Source organism: Chionomys nivalis, chromosome 17 (assembly GCF_950005125.1).
Source record: "Chionomys nivalis chromosome 17, mChiNiv1.1, whole genome shotgun sequence".
NCBI lineage: Eukaryota > Metazoa > Chordata > Mammalia > Rodentia > Cricetidae > Chionomys > Chionomys nivalis.
In genome coordinates this window covers 25630188-25649746 of record NC_080102.1, presented here as the reverse complement: position 1 = coordinate 25649746, position 19559 = coordinate 25630188, and the positions used below count along the sequence as shown (strand labels likewise).

General features: G+C 45.1%; 1 protein-coding gene across 1 annotated transcript in view; it reads right to left on the bottom strand.

Moving 5' to 3' along the window:
* Positions 1 to 11836, bottom strand: part of Tg (thyroglobulin) — a 179404-nt gene extending 167568 nt beyond the window's left edge. Inside the window, exons 1-8 of the mRNA XM_057792131.1 lie at positions 11770 to 11836; positions 10347 to 10455; positions 9269 to 9366; positions 8072 to 8275; positions 7597 to 7756; positions 2094 to 2200; positions 1284 to 1427; positions 937 to 1122 (exon numbers count right to left, since the gene is read on the bottom strand). Coding sequence (XP_057648114.1) covers positions 937 to 1122; positions 1284 to 1427; positions 2094 to 2200; positions 7597 to 7756; positions 8072 to 8275; positions 9269 to 9366; positions 10347 to 10455; positions 11770 to 11836 — 1075 coding nt within the window. The remainder of the gene's footprint in view (positions 1 to 936; positions 1123 to 1283; positions 1428 to 2093; positions 2201 to 7596; positions 7757 to 8071; positions 8276 to 9268; positions 9367 to 10346; positions 10456 to 11769) is intronic.
* Positions 11837 to 19559: the final 7723 nt, after the last annotated feature.

The window sequence follows — 19559 nt, the reverse complement described above, 5'->3', positions numbered from 1 at the left end:
ACATTGAGGTGACTTTCTAATTGTCTGCCTTATCTTGGGTCCAGGGCTTCTTCCACCTGCTTCCCTAACACTGAAATTGAAAGTGAAATGAAATGTATGCCCTGGCAATGCTGAAGCATGCATGAGCAGCATATATGGCAGTTCTGTTAAACTTGTCCATACTGGGTTCCATGGCCTAGTTGATGAGAATGACTGACCAGGTCTCTTCCTCAAGAGGCCACCAGATCTCATTACAGATGGTTGGGAACCACCATGGGGGTGCTGGGAGTTGAACTCAGGACCTTTGGAAGAGCAGGCAGTGCTCTTAACCAGATGGCTCCCCTAACACTGCTTAGGGGCATATATTCCACACACACAGCCCACCAGACCTTCCCAAGATGAGCTCACACTGGCTCCCTTCCCTCCAGCGTGAAGCCCAAGCCTCGGTTAGGTGAAGGGCTGCAGAGTCTCATTCCCTCCTGCCTTTCCTGGAGTCACAAAGTGCTCCATACTCCAACAGTGTCTCTCTGCTCTCCTTGTAGATTGAGAACATACAGAAAGTGCCTTCGCTATGGACACTCTGAGCGACTGTCCCTCATCCATGAAGCCTTCCTCAGTGCTTTGAATCAGAATTAAACTGCCCCTTGGTGCTCCGTCAGCTGCCTGCATACACTCTTCCCACGGCACATGAACACACAGTTCTCTTTTCTTTTTTGGTTACCTATGAGTCCCCTGGTGTGTTAGGTCCGATGACACGTAACTGTGTCTGACACAAGACAAAAAACCCACTGTAAGTTAATAGCAGCAGACTGACTTCAGTTACATACAGTTTGACAGAACTCTGGGGGACATTGAGTTAGCATTTGGCTAGTGAGCTCCTGAGAGACCAGTGCAAAGAAACAGTGATGGTAACAGGCTCTCAGCAGGACAGAACGTTCACCCTGAGAGGAAACTTACCACAAGATGGTGGCTGCCCTTGCTGCTGAGTGCCAGGGATCTCTCTCCCCTGGGCATCCACACACCAACACAGCCCTCCTGTCTGGCACTGTACTGCTTGGTAGCCCCCATTTCTCTGGCATCTCGGAATGTATGGGTGGCCAAAGCTGGTGGCAGCAAACCGCTCTACTTCACACTTGCTGGGGCCTAGAAGAGACCACACGACAACATGTATGAGTAAGGTCTGAGCCGGCTTGGATGTTTGCTGCCCTCAAGTTCTATCTCTAAACTTTGGTTTAGATGGAAGGGACCCAAGGCCCAGTGGTTCCCCAGCAGAGGTGCACGGCTGTTACTAGCTAGTTACTTACATCGAAATCTGCCAGAGATGACTAATTGAATGGCCAGAAAGCGTCTCTGCAATATCCTGTACATGGTGCTTTGAGTGAAAGCGGAAGCTCGGTCTAGGCCAGCAAAAATGGTGTCGTAAATTTCATCCAGTAACAGCTCCAAACCTGAGCAAATTCAGACAGCATTTCAGGGACGGGCTCCTCAGGAAAGCAAGCTCGAATCTGACTGAGCTGACCAATGTCAAACAGTCAGAGTCTACACCAGCAGCATTATGCAGTGGGTCAGGGCATGTCCATCCTTTAGACTCTGTAAGTTCTCATTACCTACAAAGTGCGTCCTCGAAAACCAGGCCACTGAGTGACAAAATAACAATGAAAATAGTGGCAGCATTTTGAGTATGTTTGTGATTTTCATGAGCCACATCTGTAGTTATCCTTGCCCATATAAGCCTGATGCAGCCCCTGGGCCGTAGGTTGGACATAACTGGAATAATACTCTAAGAGTTCACAAAGTCAGGACTGCTGTGTACAACTGTGCAGGTGTTTGACAGTGCAGAGGAGTGTAACTAGGGAATGAGGCTGATAACCTGCCCTGTCCTCCACTTGCCACACAGCGAAGTGGGCACCTCTTTCAGCCTGCAATGGCACCCATACGAGCAAGCAGAAGCTTCGGCAGAGTACCACAGATAAAAGCTAGCTAAGGCTATGTCCTCTTCTGCACCCATAGCAACCTACCAAGGATGTGGAAAACCAGTGCTATTTCTGCCTTGTGCACTAGAGTCCAAGAATTACAATCAATCCCTTTCCATTGCCAGAAGTGTGGCTGGTTACCTGTCTCGGCCAGCTCCCGCCCCTGGCTGTCGGAACAGTAACAGTACCCAGACACTTCAGGGAACCTGCTCAGGAAGGAACTGAAGGTCACAAACGCATCTGGAAACCTGACAGACAGGAAGAGGTATGGTCACTGTTTCATAAAAGAAAAAGTCATCCTCAATCCAAATCAATGTGGCAGAGTCCTCTGCAAGGAGATTATGTTTGTGGCTCTTTCCTAAAGTGGCTTAAGTTAGCCAGAGCAAGGTTAGACTATGCTTAGCTATCACCTACCAATGAACTCTTTTCATTAAGGGTGGCGTTTAGCCAATTTGTGTTCACACACGTCTTGGAGGACCAGAAAGAAGACAAGTCATGAACAAGCACTACATCAGCTTCTCCAATAGAATAACTGCGAAGTCCAAAGGCTGGGTTCCCGTCACAGGTATATGACAGGCTGCAGATGGTCTCGTTTTCTGAAAGCAACTGCTTCCAGGACTCTTTACAGTTTCCAAGAGCTTGCAAAGAAGAATCTGGATTCTATTACAGGAGATCTATAAGAAGGTTATGTTTCTGTACTATCATTAAACTCCGCAAAATCCAAATGACTTCACTATCTCTTTCTGTCAGCTGAAGAAAGGCTTGTCTTAACTACGCCCTAGCTGGTAAATGCTACACAGAGCCCATGTGCTGGGTCCCCGTCTTTGCATGTGAGGAGACTAAAGTACAGAGACTTGAATTGAGAAGTCCCTCCCCTAGGCAATGACGTAGTCAGGAGGGAATTTTTCTTCATACAATACCAGGATATTTTTTTCTGTGTCCTATGTAACTAGTATGTTACATTCAAGTGAGTGTTTTTACCTATGTCTGAAAATATAGCATAGTAAGTCATTCTTTGTAAAAATAAAATAGGTCTATTACTACATAGCACCCTCTAGCAAAATACTAAAAGCTACCTGCATGTCTAATGGTGGAGAAATGAAGTGAATTATAAAAACCCCCAAACTGGATAAAATACTGCAGATGAGGGTGATACTTATACACTAGCAAAAAGGGAACATCACCCAAAAGGGACAGGTGGAAGGCAACAACGATGCATAATAAGTTCATTACCATGGAAAGCCAACTCTGGAAGGCAATATAGGGGGAGCATGAGACACAAGTATTAGTAACTCGAGTAGACGTTCTGAGCATTCTACCAGCTGGTTCCTTAAATGAAGTTAACTCTAGAGTCCACAGGCTAAGTTTGCTTTACAAACACACAAAAGTGTTATCGAATCACATATTGGTGGCAATGCCCCTTGTCTATTATTGTGGGCTTGTGGGTTATGTGGAAAAGGGTGCTCTCATAAGTGAGGTGCAAAAGTAGAAATGAAAAACTCTCTTTGTCTTATTTCTACAGAGAGAGGAGACAGAATTTTCAAAAGTCCATTCACTGGAAACTGGGACAATTTGGTTGTAAAAGTGGCAAAGATAGTAAAATAGTTACTTCTATTTGTTGAGCTGCAAAAAACAAAGGGCAGCATCTCTGAGTTTATGCTCAGACTGGGCCAACCCAGACTTAGAGGGATAACAAAGGAAGCCCCGTGGAATGTGGGTGACTGGTCTCCAGTTTGGCTCTTTGCAGAGCGTCACCATGCCTCTGGCTCCCTTGCAATACTCTCTCCGCACCCTCAGGTTCCCTAACCTTTCCCTTGGGCAGGCCTCCAGAAACCTAACCTGCAACTAATAGGCTAATGAATTAACTGCACTGACTCGCTCCTGAACTGGAGCAGGGAGTCCTTAGGAGAGGGTCATGCACAGCTTAGCTAGGTACCTAAGTCAAAGTGACCACCACAGGTGGCCTTGAGGGTGACCAGATATCTGTCTGTGAGGAGTTCCTCCTAGCCTTCCATATTCCACCTACAATAATGCTTTAGGATGTGTTAAGGTGCTCATGACTCTTTCCACAGTACAACGTGCTAGGGCACTTGAGGCGAGGCTTCCTGCTGAGCAGCCAGGGTAAGCACTGTAATTAATAATAAGGGGTGATAAAAGAATTTTAACATAAATCATTAAAACCTCGACAATGAGGCCAGCCATGCTTCAAGCTCTGCAGGGCTTCCCCTGCAGTCCGGAGCAAGATCCAGTCCTGCAGCTGTGACTGAGCTGTGGCCATAAAGACGACGGAGCAGCAAGAAGAACCGGCAGAGCTACTTCCAGTGGTGGACGTGGCTCCTAAGTTTCTGGCCCAATTACTACAATAAGAAATAGCTCTTCCCCAGGGGGAAAGCGGACCTACAATAGCCAAGTTCAAGCCCAAGTCCTAGCACAGATCATTAAGGCCTCAAGGGGCTGTAGAAAACAAGCTGCCCCCAGGTCTCAGGATTCTAAATCCCCTGGCATCAAGTCAGTTGTTTATGCCACTTCTCCAAGGACGTCTCCTCAGATTGACTTTCACAAGGCCAGATTGTGGCTTTTCCCTACCAAAACACATTTTCAGCAATCTGCTCAGAATGGAGTCATCCCTCATTCCTCTCCCTTTCCTCCAGATGTTTCTTCCCCACATTCCAAAGTTCTGTGGGGTACAGCTCCATCTTCCTAGCATGCCCCCCTCCCATCTCCTCTTCTAGATGGAGCAACCATCCTCTCTCTCTGAACTGAACCTAGAACTTGGGATGGACCCCCAGTACCTATTCTGCTCTTCCCTATCCCAGGCTTTTTAAAGTCTGGAATCCGGTGGTGTTTACACCTTTAAACTCGTATCCCCACTCCCTGACCCTGCTTAAGGCAATATCAAGGACATACAGTAAAACAAAATTGTCCATTGCTTATCTGAAACCCAACTACAACTGGCTGTCCAGTATTATATCTGTCAACCCCAGGTGAGCTTATTCCATGTGGATTCCATAGTTCCTTCCATTGGCCCAAAGGAGTCATTGGGTCTGGAGTAGCCAGATTTACGATGTAACAGAAGATTCTTGATTGCCCCTGGGCTTTCATTAATCAACCATTCCCATGACCTTGCCAGGCCAGAATTTGCTCAAAGATATGCTTACTCACAAAAAAAGGGAAAAAAATCCCATTTCAGAATTAAATGGTTTTGTTTGTGTTAACAATGAATACTTGATTCTCAACTTTTCTGTATCACTAGACTGCCCTCTTGTGGCAGTAGCTGTGAACTGAGACCCAGTCTCAAACTGTCCCTGCTAATGTCTTTGATCCATCCACCTACTGTCTAAATTGGGACTGTAGACCTATTGTAGGCAAGACACTCTGCCATCTGCTGTGGGGGAAGAGAAACAAGTCGCATAAATACAGACAAGTGAACTATTTTCTGTACATCTCTAAAATTTACTATGTATTTTAGTGATGTCTTCCAGGTTCCTTGGCTATATGCCGGAGACCACACTCTCTAGTTATGTTTGCGTTAAAGCTGAAATCTAGAAAACTCCTTTGGATGCTATTAGCATTCAGTTGGGCATGAACCGATGATGCCTGTGCAGACTAGATGAGCATTTGGAGAGCTGGGCTGCCTAATGCTTCTCCACTCCCAGTTAAGCAAATCATTAGTGGCTAGGGGAAGAACCTGACCTCCATTTTCTGAAATTGGGTGGTAAACAAGAAACCCCTGAAGATGAGCAAGTTGGGCTAATGCGTGTTCTTAGTGATTTCATAAATGAAGTCTCAGGAGAGCAGAGCACAGGATGGCATTTCCTAGCTGAGAACACTGAGGAGGCTCTGGGAGGGTAAATGACCAGGTCACCTTGCAAAGCGATGCAGATGAAGATTGCAGGTGGCAGAGACAAAGGCTACAGGGCCAGGGTGGATAGTACAGGAAGCAGACAGAGCTGCCAGGAGTGAGGTGGTCAAGCTCCGAAGAACCCAGGACACAAAAGGTTTGGTACAACACTTACAATTCAAGGCTAGTTTCTTAACCACATAAACAAATGCACACAACCTCCTAAAACCATACTATGAGTGTGGTGTTTCAGGTTGCGTGTATGAAATTGCTGATTCTGAATTTTGTGGAAACCTTGGAGGATGTGATCTAACGAAAATTACAAGTTTCTAGAGAGTCAGATCGAGTTTGTCCATGGGACCTGCACTTGGGGCATGGTCTGTGACCCGTTTGGCACAACACGTGGGAACGTTCTCTCTCACACGGAAACTGGTCCTTCTGGAAGGCAGCCACGTGGAGGCTCAGGTTCTCTCACAGAATCCACAGATGCGTTCCCACGAGTTGCTGCTTTCTTTCTCTGCATTCAGAACGGCCTGATTGCATCTGAAGCTTACATAGTTCTTCACAATCATTGGGTGATCTAGAGTAGCCAGATGCTGCCTGGATATTTGGGTCAGAGCGTATATGGTACTTCTCACTTTATATTTATTATTTTTAAAAACAAAAGTCCTTTATAAGTGCACACATATGCAGAACTTACAGAAACGTATGTGTGTATTGTATCCATGCTTTTTAATGGGCTCTTTTCCCTTTGATGAGGGATCACCTTTCTGACCACCCTTCTACTGCTGCCCTCATCTTCAAAAGGTCTTCAACAACAATGTGGTCCTTAAGATTACCCTCTGCTCCTGGTTCTATCCAGACCTGGCATATTCTTTTGATCACAGGGTCATATAAATCCTGCACTTACACTACCCATCTTGAATTGTACTAGAATAACATGCTTCAGAACCCTGCTCAAGTCAACGTCTCCAGCTCTGATGCCTTCTTCTAGGCAGCTGTACAGATGTTTATGGCATATTACATTTAGCCACTCTCCCTGTCTGATGAGCAGTCACCCCCCCCCCCCAGTTCTCTGTTAGGATGGAGAACAATGGGACAAACACCTTGATATGGAGGTCTTCACAGAGCTGGTGTTTTCATTGTATGATGGGCTAGTGGGGCAGAGAGCACAAGTATGTGTTTGTTTGAATAAGAATGGCCCCATAGGCTAACAGATTTGATCACCAGTGAGTGCCATTGTTGAAAGGATTAGGAGGTGAGGCAATGTTTGAGGAAATGTGTCACTGGTGGTGGGCTTTGAGGGCTCAAAGGTCTATACGAAGCCCAGAGAGTCTCTCTCTCTCTCTCTCTCTCTCTCTCTCTCTCTCTCTCTCTCTCGTTCTCTCTGCCTACAAATCAGGATGCAGCTCTCAGCTACTGCTCCAACATCTGCCTGCATGCCCCCATTCTAATCACTGTGATGACAGTGGACCAAACCTCTGAAACTGTAAGCAAGTCCTCAGTTAAATGCTTTGTTTTATATGAGTTGCCACGGTCATGGTGTCTCTTCACAGTAATGGAGCAGTGGCTAAGATAATGCAGCTGTAATTACAGTAACTACTCCCAGCTGGCTTTGTTAATGGGGCTAGGGACAGGATGAACTTGCCTGTCTGTGACAAATGAGGGTGAGACATCTCTTAATTCTCCACTAGGCTGCATGAAACACACGACACTCCCACATCCTGATACATACATGAACTTGAAGAGCCACGGGTTCCCTAAGGGCTTTCCCCGACAACAGGACAATGGACCCCCCCTTACCTGTTGTAGCTGTGGATCAGATCGAAGATCATCATATCGGTGGTGTTGACAAACTTGCACTGGACAGGCATGAACTCCCCATCTGCAGAGCACTGGGGGGGCGACTTGTCTCCCACCCCATGCAGGAGACGACGGTTGCGTATCTCACAGCTCCGTGGACCTAAACATTTTCATGCAAAGCTGTTTAGTTCTTATGGATGGGTAGGTGCGTTTGTGTCTGCAGTCAAGGTGGGTACTTATGCTACCCATGTGATCCCTGGAAACCCACCAGTGCCTGAACTAGTCTACCAAAGGCTAGGAGCGTTTGCTGAACTCTGCTTGGGCTTGTAGCTGTCTACAGTCATACAACTACCTGCGTAACACTTTTCCTCTCCCTCGAGGGACAGACAGACATGTGTTGTCAGGCATGTGATTTGTGGGGAGACAAACTAGCCCACTGGGGGGTCCTGGTGCCCACGACGACAATGACACTTACACTGCGTTGGTCTCCCCGGCTGCCGGGTGCCGTACACCTCCATGCCCTCTGTGTCTACACACCAGCACTGCACCTGCCACAGGTCACACTGCACCGGCGCGTAGTCCCCCGCATCCCGGCACTGAGGGAGGTAGAGGGCATTCGTGCTGTTGATGTAGCTGCTCAGCAGGACCTGCTGCCGGTGTAGCTGGCAGAAGGACAGGCCTGGGGACACAAAGAGAAACATCAGAGGAGAGCTTTGGGGAGCACACAGGATCGAGCCCAGGAGGACCCTGCCTCCCTGAGGGACTCGGCCAGACATTCGGAAGGCTCTGTCATTGGGGGAACTGAGACAGAATGGGATGGCTCTCGCTAGCACCTTGGCACTGGAGAGGAGCTTCTGGGAGGGTGGACAGAGCATGTGAATTTGAATCTCTGTGCAGGCTGCCTGTGTTGCCTGGGAAGCTGGGCTGCCTGTGTTGCCTGGGAAGCTGGGTTGCCTGTGTTGCCTGGGAAGCTGGGCTGCCTGTGTTGCCTGGGAAGCTGCTTCTTTAGTCTGCATTTCTCTCCCTTGCCACAAGCAAGCAGACAGCGGCCTCGCCTTGAATCTGGGAGGAAAAGTCCTTTCGTGTTTGCTTCTATGGAACAGCTACCATACACAGGGCTCATCGTGTTGCAAATCCTCACATGGGGAAAGGAGGTTCCTCCTTCCCTTTGTGGATTGGGGTTGGGTGTGTGTCGATCAGAGAGGATGAGTGACTTTGGCTAAAGTGATGATGCCAGAGAGTATGAAAGGCCATCATGGTTTCCAAACCAGCCATGCTGGCCCCATCAAACCAAAGACCCAGATAGAACTATCATCTACCCACTGAAAAAGGCTTTCCCTTTTAAGCCTTGCTTTCACCATTGGATCAAATATTGCTGAGCTCTGACCTGGCTTCAGAACCCTTCGATGTCTACTGGCCATAATTGATTCAGTGCTGGGCACAGTGGCTGGCCCATGGGAAGTCCTTGCTGGCTACTGGCTAAGCTTGAGCATCTCATATGATTTTCATAGTGGTCTTTGAGAAACTGGACCTTCTGCATATTCAATGGTGAGGAGCGAGCAGCCCTTAGAGAAACTTGCCCAGATCATTTACTATGGCCAGTTCTTGTCCTTAGATGTGAGGTGTCCCAGTGTAAGGGTCCCTTACCACTAGGTACGCCTTTGTTACTTACAAGCTGTTGGCCTCCCGAGCTGTCTGCTGCCAGGTACCTCCCTGCCATCAACATCCACACACCAACAGAATTGGCCATCATTTTGGCACTGGACTGTCCTGAAGAGAGACATACAATGTGACACTCACGTGGACTTCTGAAGCCACAGTCTGGCTCTAGCTCAGGAAGACCAGGGGCTAGCAAGACACATGGAAGAGCCAAAGTTGTGATCAGACAAGGTCACGGAGTGAGTCCCTAGGGCAAGGGAGGCTACACTGAGGGTTTCAGGCTGGCCTGGGGTAGCAGGTGGCTGGGCGGAGAGAAGCATATACGGAGATCTTCCTGGGGACAAAGTGGGCCTTAAACTCCAGTGACAACAAGAAGAGACACTTGGAGAGAAACATACACAAGGCTGGCAAAAAGAGGGGCACACCCCTTAACTCCTCCCTCACAGCCCTGAAATTCCCAGAGGTCCTGGAGAGATAGCCTGCAGTTTTTACCTATGACTTGGGTGGGGAGGGGTAGACAGGGGAGGAAGCTTGAGTAAAGAAGCATAGGTGAAATTTCACAACTAGAGATGAGGCCTCTTCATGTGACTGCACAGCAGGGGGGAATAAGGACTCTTGTTCCATAGGGAAAAGGAATTTAAGCCCTAACCTGACTCTATATAGAGGGAGACAATCCCAGGACCCAGGATGTGTCAGGGCACCTGCAAAAGCCCCTTCCAAAGCAGAGCTTCCTGGGGCGAGCTATGAAAAACAGGACAGGCCAAGTTAACAGGCAGTTCCTGCTTTGCCCACCAGGGAACTAGGGGTTAGGAGCCTAGGAACACCCTTACCTCTGTTTGAGCTTTGCTAAGAGGCCTTACACATTATGCTGTAAAACTGTAAAGATAAATTCAGCAGGAATTGAGGGGCTGTCAGGGATCTCTCCTGCAGACTACCTGTACATGAGCACAGAGAAAGAGCCCCTCCAAATGACAGAATAACCCGGGATCTCTAAGGAACTGGGTGGACACAATTGGGAATCACAGGAACAAGCCGGGAAGGTTCTTTAGAACATTTGAGGTTTCTGTAGTTCCTACTAGGGCCAGTCTTACTGGAAGCTTCCATCTTCGGAGCACTGTGGAACATATTCAGCCTGCTTCAGGAAGGCCTTTTCCCTCTGCTGCTCACAGGGCCGGAGTGGCTGTGAATCCACCTGGTACTCTGTGTGAAGGGAAGGGACACATGAGAGGGGGGCAGGCCTGGTCCCAGGCGTCACACAGACAGTCCTTCAGATACAGACCCATGGCCTTTACTTTCCTAGTCTAAATGAGTGTTGGCAGTCATTAATACCATCCCCGTTATAAGATTAGTTCATTAAATCAGGAGTGCTCTCCTGGGAGGTGATGAGAATGTCTCCACTCTGCCAGGGGCATCAAGCTTCAGGCATCAGTAAGCGTATACCTTTTCAAAGTGATTACTGAATCAACTTTGGGGTCCTTATGTGCCTAAGCCCCTTATGTGGCTTAGGATACAACAGCATGAGGAAGTTGGTTTAGCCCTCACCTACATGTTTGCATGTAGCACCTTCCGGGCTTATACAGTGCACATCTCTTATTCTTCACTAAGGACCCACACGATGTTCTGATCTCTCTCAGAAATCACAGCTATCTCAGGAGTTCAGTGCATGTTCTTCACATAGCCTCCCCATCCCATGTGTATGTGTGTGTGTCTAGATCTGTCTGCCTGTCTATATCTGCATGATGTGTACATTTGCATGTGTGCATTCACATGGAGGTCAGGGGTCCCCTTAGGTGTCTTCCTCACTAACTTCTCTGTGTTTTACAACAGGCTCTCTCACTGCACCTAGAGCCCACTGATCGGCTAAATTGACTGGCTAGGGAGCTCCAGGGATCCGCTTGTCTCTGTCTTTGCTGGGCCTGGGGTTTCAGTATGCATTATCAGACCTGGCTTCTATGTAGAGTCTAGTGATCCACACTAAGGAGCTCATAAACACATACCAAGGAGATGGCCTGCTGAGTTATCTTCTTGGTCTTCCTCTGTCTGATTTTTACCATAGAAATGGAAACTAGGCAGTCTGTGCACAGTTTAACAGATAAGTCAGATAAGTGTCTGAGCCCAGTACAGAATTCAGGTCTATCTTAAGCCATAGGGTGATCTACCATGTTTGTTGCCTGCCATAATCTTCTCAAATGTTGGTATGGCTGGAATATTCTTTGGAGTGTCCAAATATATATTAAAGCATATGCAAATGCCAAAAATGAGCTAAGTGTGAGATGAGGGAAGCTATGATTATTTTTTTATCACTACTCTACCAATTTCTAACTCTGGGATCGAATACCATACAGCTCACCTTTCTGAACCTCTTTTCATCTAGACAGAAAAGAGCAAAAATCTAACCTCTGCATTTGAGAGGTTAGCTGAGACCAGATGTGCCCAGGGGCCCTCTCAGATCCTGGCTGAGCCCCATGCCTCAAAACTCACTCTCAAACACATGGCTTTGTCCTTAGAACTTACCAAAGATGTTGGCTTCTACCAGGCAGACTGAACTCAGCAAAGCAAAGACCCACAGGACCAGGGCCATCTTCCTGCCCGCTCCTGGGGCAAAGGGCTAGGAGCAATGTCCTGCTTCAGTGCCCTCCTCGGGGAAACTTTATAGTGCAGAGGCGAGCACTGCTCTTAAGTTCAAGGACACTTGACTGGGCAGCACACACCTTGTTTTCTCTGCCAGTCACGGGAACTCCCTCTACCTGAGTCTGCTTCCCCTAAGGATACTCAAGTAGTCAGTAGGGTGACCACTCCAGGTTTTGGGCACATGAAATGGGAGGATGATACTAAAATCACTCTTTGTGGGCCAATGCAGTTCTGTACCCTTGGGGGTGACAGAGTTGGATTGTACCACTGAGAAGGTTAAAATATCTCCTCCTCCTCCTGACTCCTCATTGCCTCCTCCCTCCCTCATTTCCTCCCTCCCTCCCTTCCTCCTTCCTCCCTCTCTCTCTTCCTTCCTTCTATCCTTCCTTCCATCTTCCAGTATTGCTTTAGAGCCAAACATCCATAGAAATAATTTTAGAAAACGAAGCCATTGGCAGAAAACAGGAAAATTCTGCCCTCCTTAATGTTGAATGGGAGAGCTGTACTGAAGGAAGCCAAGGCTGTCTCGCATACTCTCACAAGCACGAGCACACATGCCTATGCACACACCTCTCTTTAGTCCTTCTGTAACTTTTCTGGGTCTAAACCCCGCCAAGGTAGCAGAGGAAGAAATGGGATTCTTCCACACATAAGGCCCACATGTCCTTGTAGCTTCTCTCAGTATTAACTTGCCCCTTTCCCAGATGCCCCTGCATAGCCTATGAAAACAAGCCTTATTCCTGAGCCCCAAGCTCCTTCTTAGAAACAAAGTTGAGCAGATGGTGGCCATGCATGCCTACTTGTCTGAAGGGTCTCTTCAAAAGAACAAATAAAGAATTGAGGAGTATGGCTCCTCCATGTCATTACCATTGTTGTCATTATTTTCTCAATATGTAAAGGGCATCACTGTGCCAGACATCATTATGTCATTGTGTAACGGCAAACACACAGGACAGCCCAACAAGGCAGATGGCAGAGGGTAGTGAATGACCTCTTACCAAAGGACCGGAGGAAGAGGAGCTTGTCAGAATCTGAAGAATAGTGTCCTTAGCAACAGAAAGGAGAGCTGGGGGGAAGAGGACATGCCTCCACTGGGCAGAAACCAAGGGCGAACTCTCGGCATTGGATGTAAGGAGAGGAGGGAGGCTGCAGAGACCAGGCAGGTTAGCTATGGCTTAATCTTAGATGTAAGTACATACATATGGTGGCTGAGTTAGCTGACTTGGGTTGCCATCACAGAGAATCATGGAGGTAGTGGCTTACACAGTGGGCATACCTCTTCTCGGACTTCTGGGGGCTGGAAGACTGAGAGGAAGGTGCCATGGTTGGTTTCTGAGGTTCCTCTCTGTGATTTATGTGTCACTTGCCAATCTCTGCCTCCATGTGGTATTTTCCCTCTCTATGCCTGGGTCCTAATCTTTCCTGAGGATACCGGTCACTTTAGGCTGGGGACTACCTTTAAGAGCCTAATTTTAATTTAGTTACTGTGTCAAGATCCTTTTTCCAAACATAGCTGTACTAAGCTGCAAAAATTCATCATAGGAATTTGGAGTTGGGATGCACAAATCATTCCCAAGCACCTAAATATGTTTCATTCGTGATACAAACTTTGTGTGGGGTTAAGACAGGTAAGAAACCCTGCCCCTCATCACCTTCCTGGGTATCTGCACTTTTTTTTATAAAAAAATATTTATTTATTTATTATGTATACAATATTCTGTCTGTGTGTATGCCTGAAGGCCAGAAGAGAGCACCAGACCTCATTACAAATGGCTGTGAGCCACCATGTGGTTGCTGGGAATTGAACTCAGGACCTTTGGCAGAGCAAGCAATGCTCTTAACTGCTGAGCCATCTCTCCAGCCCCCAGGTATCTGCACTTTTATGGTTTCTCTATCACTCCCTTGCCTCCATCCAGGCCTCTCCTCAGAGCTCAGGTCCCCTCTTCCTGGATGCTTTGCAGACTGTTTAGTCCAACTTCTTCCCACACTGGTTTTGTTATGACTGCCAGTCTGAGATCCTAGTCTTCTCTGTTCACAGCGAACATTCTTCAACTTCCAGCAGGCAGCCCCCCATTCCCTGCACCCTCACTTATCTGTGTCTTTGGATCCCCACAGCTCTAGACTAGCAAGGCAGGAGAGCTCCTGCCTGAAGTTCACGGAGTCTCCTTCACCAGTTGCAAGGGCAGTTCTAGAAAATGCCAGAAAATTCAACCCCAGCTGCCGGGCATGGAGACTCACTCCCAGGTGCCCCAAAAAGATAAGTGCAGAGAGTCTGTCACCCCGGAAAGTTGGAAGGAGAACACCAACTAAGAGGTTTCCAGTAAAGATGGTTCAAGGGGCTGTGTTGCGCATCGTGAAGGGAACCCAGGAGGAAGAACTCTGCATGCCCAGCCCCTACTGCTCACGCTGTAAGGGCCCTGGTGACCCCATGCTCTGGAAGCCACCAGCGCCTTTCCTGTTAAGCAGCCCTGAGCATCCCAGCATCTCCCATCTGCAGATTGTTCAAAGCAGTTGTGTCTTAGACATTCGAAGGTAGTAGTGACGAGGTTTGTCACGGACCCGCTGGTCCTCTTGCCTTGCACCATGGCCCAGGTTAGCCAAGGCAGGGGCTGAGTGCTTAGTCACTCTACCTGGCTCTGACTCTGGGAAGCAATGGAGTGTAGGTGACAGGGCCAGATCCTTGCTGGGGTGTCTTTGCTCCATTGGATTTGGTGCTTTAGTGCCTTTAGGCATGACCCATGAAGCAGGATGAAGAGGGCTCTGGGGGAGAACAGTTACTCTATGTCCAGACTCACTTGAGAGACCTCTGAAGTGGGTAGTGTGAACTCAGCACTGGGCAGAGCAGTGTGAGTTTTAATCTACATCAGAGCTGCCCAACCTCCCCAGAAGAGGGCTTCTCTCTACCCAGGCAGCAGAGCAGAGCAGGGCCTTCAGTACTGAGAATTGAAAAATCACCGTGACTCAGCTCTTCACCTCCGCTGTACCTTTACCCACGGAGACCCACAACACGGCTTCCATGGTAACTCCACGAGCTCCCATTTCAAGCTTAGACCTTCATCACTCTGGTGGAGGACCCCCTCTCACTGGTTCAGGTACTCTGTTACAAATGCAATGGCTCAGCCTGTCTCCTCCTTTCCCTAACACAGGACCTCTGCACATAATTAGACATGCAGAAGATGTGTTAAGAACGCAATCCTTTGAGTACCTGGGGAGATATTACAAAGGGAGCTTTGCACACCTCTACTTCTGAGTCCACCAATGATGGTAACCCTCGTAGGGACCTACTTTGTAGCCCTCTCTTCCCAGCTTCAGTTATCCACAGTATTGGTACTGCGGGACCCTATGTTCCCTCTAGGGACAGCTTCTACCTCTTTCCCACACACTCACCCAGTGACTCAAAGCCACATCCTCCTTTTTCTTGGATCACCTGGACAATAAAAAAAAAAAAGTACTTAATTTCTATATCCAAAAAGATGGGGTTGAAATATTTTTCCCTACGCCTCCTAAGAGTGGCTGAAACCGTGAGCATCACCTGCGAACATAAGAGGACAGTGAATAAGGAAAGAGTAGCTAGCTTCAGGAGCAGAGGAGTGGGTGTTAGAAACCCCCGTGTTTTCATTTCAATCTCACATGTAAAGCTTGCAAATCATAAACTCCATTGAGCATAGATAAAACCTAAACAACCAACCGGAAAAGCAGGAAACTGGGCCAGCCTGGCACAATAGAAACCCTTAGAAAATAACTTCCGGTTCATAGCAGCCACTGCAGGAAAACTCCACTTAGTCACCTCTGAGCCAATTAACCCAAGCAAGGAGCCAGGATGTTTGCCCCGCTGGGAAGTCAGGAGACCCCCTCTCCCTGACAAACCTCAAACTAAAACTCAAAGAAATTAGAGAACTGGAGAAATGTCTTGGCACTAGAACCCTGGCAGCTCATAAAACTCCAGTCCTAGATACGCTCTCCTGGCCTTCCCTGGCACCAGCATGTATGTGTACACACCAATTTACACATAACTAGAAATAAAAGTAAACATTTTGAAAAGAAAAAAATTAGAACTCTGAATAGATGAATATCAGTAAAACTGAATTTCCCAAATGGCTTCACTAATGAATTCTACTAAACATTAAGAAAGAAATAAGCTGAACTTTAAAGTTTTCAAAAAAAATAGTGAAGTAAATATTTCATCTGACAAAAATCAGCATTATCCTGTTATTAAGACCAAACATGTAAGAAAAAAAACCTATTTCTCATTTTTATAGAAGCATTGTTCTTAGTTACATAGTATAAAAGCAATATATAAAAACTAGATTACATATAATAACCAAGTTGAGTAGATTCTCAGAGTGCAAAGTTTAACTTCGAAAAGTATGCCGGGCAGTGGTGGCACACGCCTTTAATCCCAGCATTCGGGAGGCAGAGGCAGGTGGATCTCTATGAGTTTGAGACCAGCCTGGTCTACAAGAGCTAGTTCCAGGACAGGCTCAAAAAAAAAAAAAAAAAAAAAAAAAAAAAAAAAAAAACTTTGAAAAGTATTGCAACCTAAAATACACCATGATGAAAGACAAATACATATGGCCATTTATCTAAGAATAAAGATAAGCATAGACAGGTTTTTTTAAACCAACACCATAATAGCCCAAACACACACAAAAAAATCCAACTTTCATAAAAACTTGCCAAAGTAAGAGTTGGGAGTAACTTCTTAAATCCAAATTTTAAAAAGGCACATACCCAAACTTATGGCTAGTACCACATTCAGTGGTACAAGACTAAAAGCTTTGCCAGGAAGAGATAATCCAAGGACGTCTGCTCTTACCATCATCATCTGTAACTGGATATTTTTTGCCCATGCTAAGTCTCTAGCACACACATTGGTAAGATGGAAACGTAGCATATGTAAATCTTACGGAACACACAGACGTCCAATGATTAATGAGCAGTTTCATCAGGGTTACAGGGTTCATCTCAATGTCATTTCTCACTCGTAGTAGTGAAATCTCTGAAAACAAAATTAAGAGAATAACTTCAAACATAATATAATCAAGAATAAACAGCAGCATTGGTTACTATGAGATGTGTACATGTCCAAATAATCAAATTTTATTATGCAGATAATACAGCATCAAAAGGCAGATTTCTCTTTGCTTGTTGATTTGTTTTTCTGGATCTTTTTATCGTTAGATGAGTATTTACCTGCAAAGACAAGAACAGAACCCTGCCCCAATGCTTATGAGGTTTTCTTACCACCTGTATGATTGTCACCTCTGTGGATGAGCTGTCATTTCTCTTTCTCAAGAGGATTTTCTTTTTCAAACCGAATCTTTATCAATTTTGATGGTATACATAGCTAGCTTTTCTTCTTCTGTGGAAACTAGAATGAAACCCCCTCCCCAACATAGCACATCTCCTGGTTTCCATTGTGAGGTCAGCATATCCTTGAAATATACTGGCTGATTTAATTCAGAAGTTTTTTTTCTGTTATCCAGTGTCTCTCTGCTGTAGTTGATTCTTTTCTCACTAGCATTAAGAAAACACAAGGTTAATAAAGTATTATGTAATCTATTGCTGGAGGTATTTTCCATCCCCTTCTGTTTGTTTAGCATATCCTTTATAGCTCGACTTGATCTTTCTATAACTGCCTGACCTGTAGGATTGTTTGGTATACCTGTAATATGCGTTATATTATAATAAACAAAAACTGTTTTATTGTATTAGATACATATGCTAGACCATTGTCTGTCTTTATTTGTGTAGGTATAACCATGATGGCCATAACTTCTAATAAATTCATGATAACTGAATCAGCCTTTTCTGAGCTCAAAGCAGAAAACCTGAATAAAGGTCAATGTTCATATTTTTAATTTTCCAAATTCTGTTAAGTGGAACACATTCATCTGCCATATCTCATTCCTTTGAGTACCCTTTGGGTTACTCCCCGCAGGTAATGCTGTTTGGCTATAGAAAGAGCAAGTAGGACATCTCTTTTTAATCTTTATAATCACCTTAGAGCTTGTTGCCATGTAATAGAGAACTCTTTCTTTAAACTTTTGCTATTGACATGATATTTATTATGAAATTCTGAGGACTTCAGTACATTACCAATCAATAATTGATCAATTTCTGCATTAATCAGATGTCTGTTATCTATATAGGACAACTTATTCCTGATTATATCTTGAACCTGTATGAATAATGAAGTCAATTTTGTATCATCTGGTATAAATTCAGCAGTTTCAATATGCAAGACAACTCTTTCTGCATATTGCAAATCAGTAACTATATTGAGAGATTCTTTAAAATTCCTTAGTACCATGAGAATAACATATAATTCTGCCTTTGGGACAAAAGTATAAGGACTTTGTTCTACCTTACTTAATTCTTCTCATTTGTAATCTGCCTTTCCTGATTTATTTGCATCTGTATAAAATGTGCGAGCTCCAGATATTGGTGCATCACATACAATTCGGGGATGAATCCAAGTAGTTCTCTTTATAAGGTTAATTCTATCATTTTGGGATAATTGCTATTAATTTCTCCAAAAAAATTAGCAAAGCTCTTTGCCAAGGTTCATTGTCATTCCATAATTTTTTAATTTCATCATCAGTAAAAGGAACTATAATCTCTGCTGGGTCTATACCTGCTAGTTGACAAAGTCTCAATTTTCCTTTTATAATTAATTCAGAGACTTTTTCCACATAAATTTTTAATTTTTTACTTTGTTTATATGATTAAAAGATCCATTCTAAGACAATATCTCCCCTTTGCATTAAAATTCCTATAGGAGAAATTCTGGAAGGCAATATGGCCATAATACAATTAAGATTTGGATTGACTCTATCTACATGTACCTTCTGTAATTTCTCTTCAGTGACCATCACTTCTTTTTCTACTTCAGCTGTTAATTCTCTGGGACTAGTTAAGTCTCTGTCACTATCTAAGGTTTTGTTTAAATGAACTGTTAGATCAGGTATTATCCCAACATCTGGTCATAGACTGGAAATATCTCCTAACAATCTTTGAAAGTCATTAAGAGTCCACAATCAAAAAAAAAAAAAAAAAAAAAAAAAGAGTCCACAATCAGTCACTCCTAATTTAAGACTTTTGTGTTCTATTTTCTGTAAACCTATTTTGTAACCTAGGTAATTGACAGAATCTCCTCTTTTCATTTTTTTTCACAAGCAATTTGTAATCCCCATTTAGGCAAAACTTCTTTTTTACTTCTTCAAACATTCTTTCTAAAGTATCTGCATTTGAGTCAGATAACAAAATGTCATCCATGAAATGGTAAATTACAGACTTAGGAAATTTCTTGCATATTATTTCCAATGGCTGATTTGCAAAGTATTGGCACAGGGTGGAACTATTAACATTCTCTGTGGGAGGATAGCCCACTGGTATATCCTAGTAGGCTGAAAATTATTATAAGTAGGCACTGTAAAAGAAAATTTTCCTTGATCCTTTTCTTGTAAAGGTATAATAAAGAAACAATCCTTTAAATCAATGACTATAAGAGGCCATCCTTTTGGTAATAGAGAAGACAGAGGAATTCCAGATTGTAGAGGGCCCATTGGTTGAATAACCTTGTTGACAGCTCTTAGATATGTCATCATTCTCCATTTTTCAGATTTATTTTAACAACAAATACAGGAAAATTCTAAGGGCTTGTTGATTCT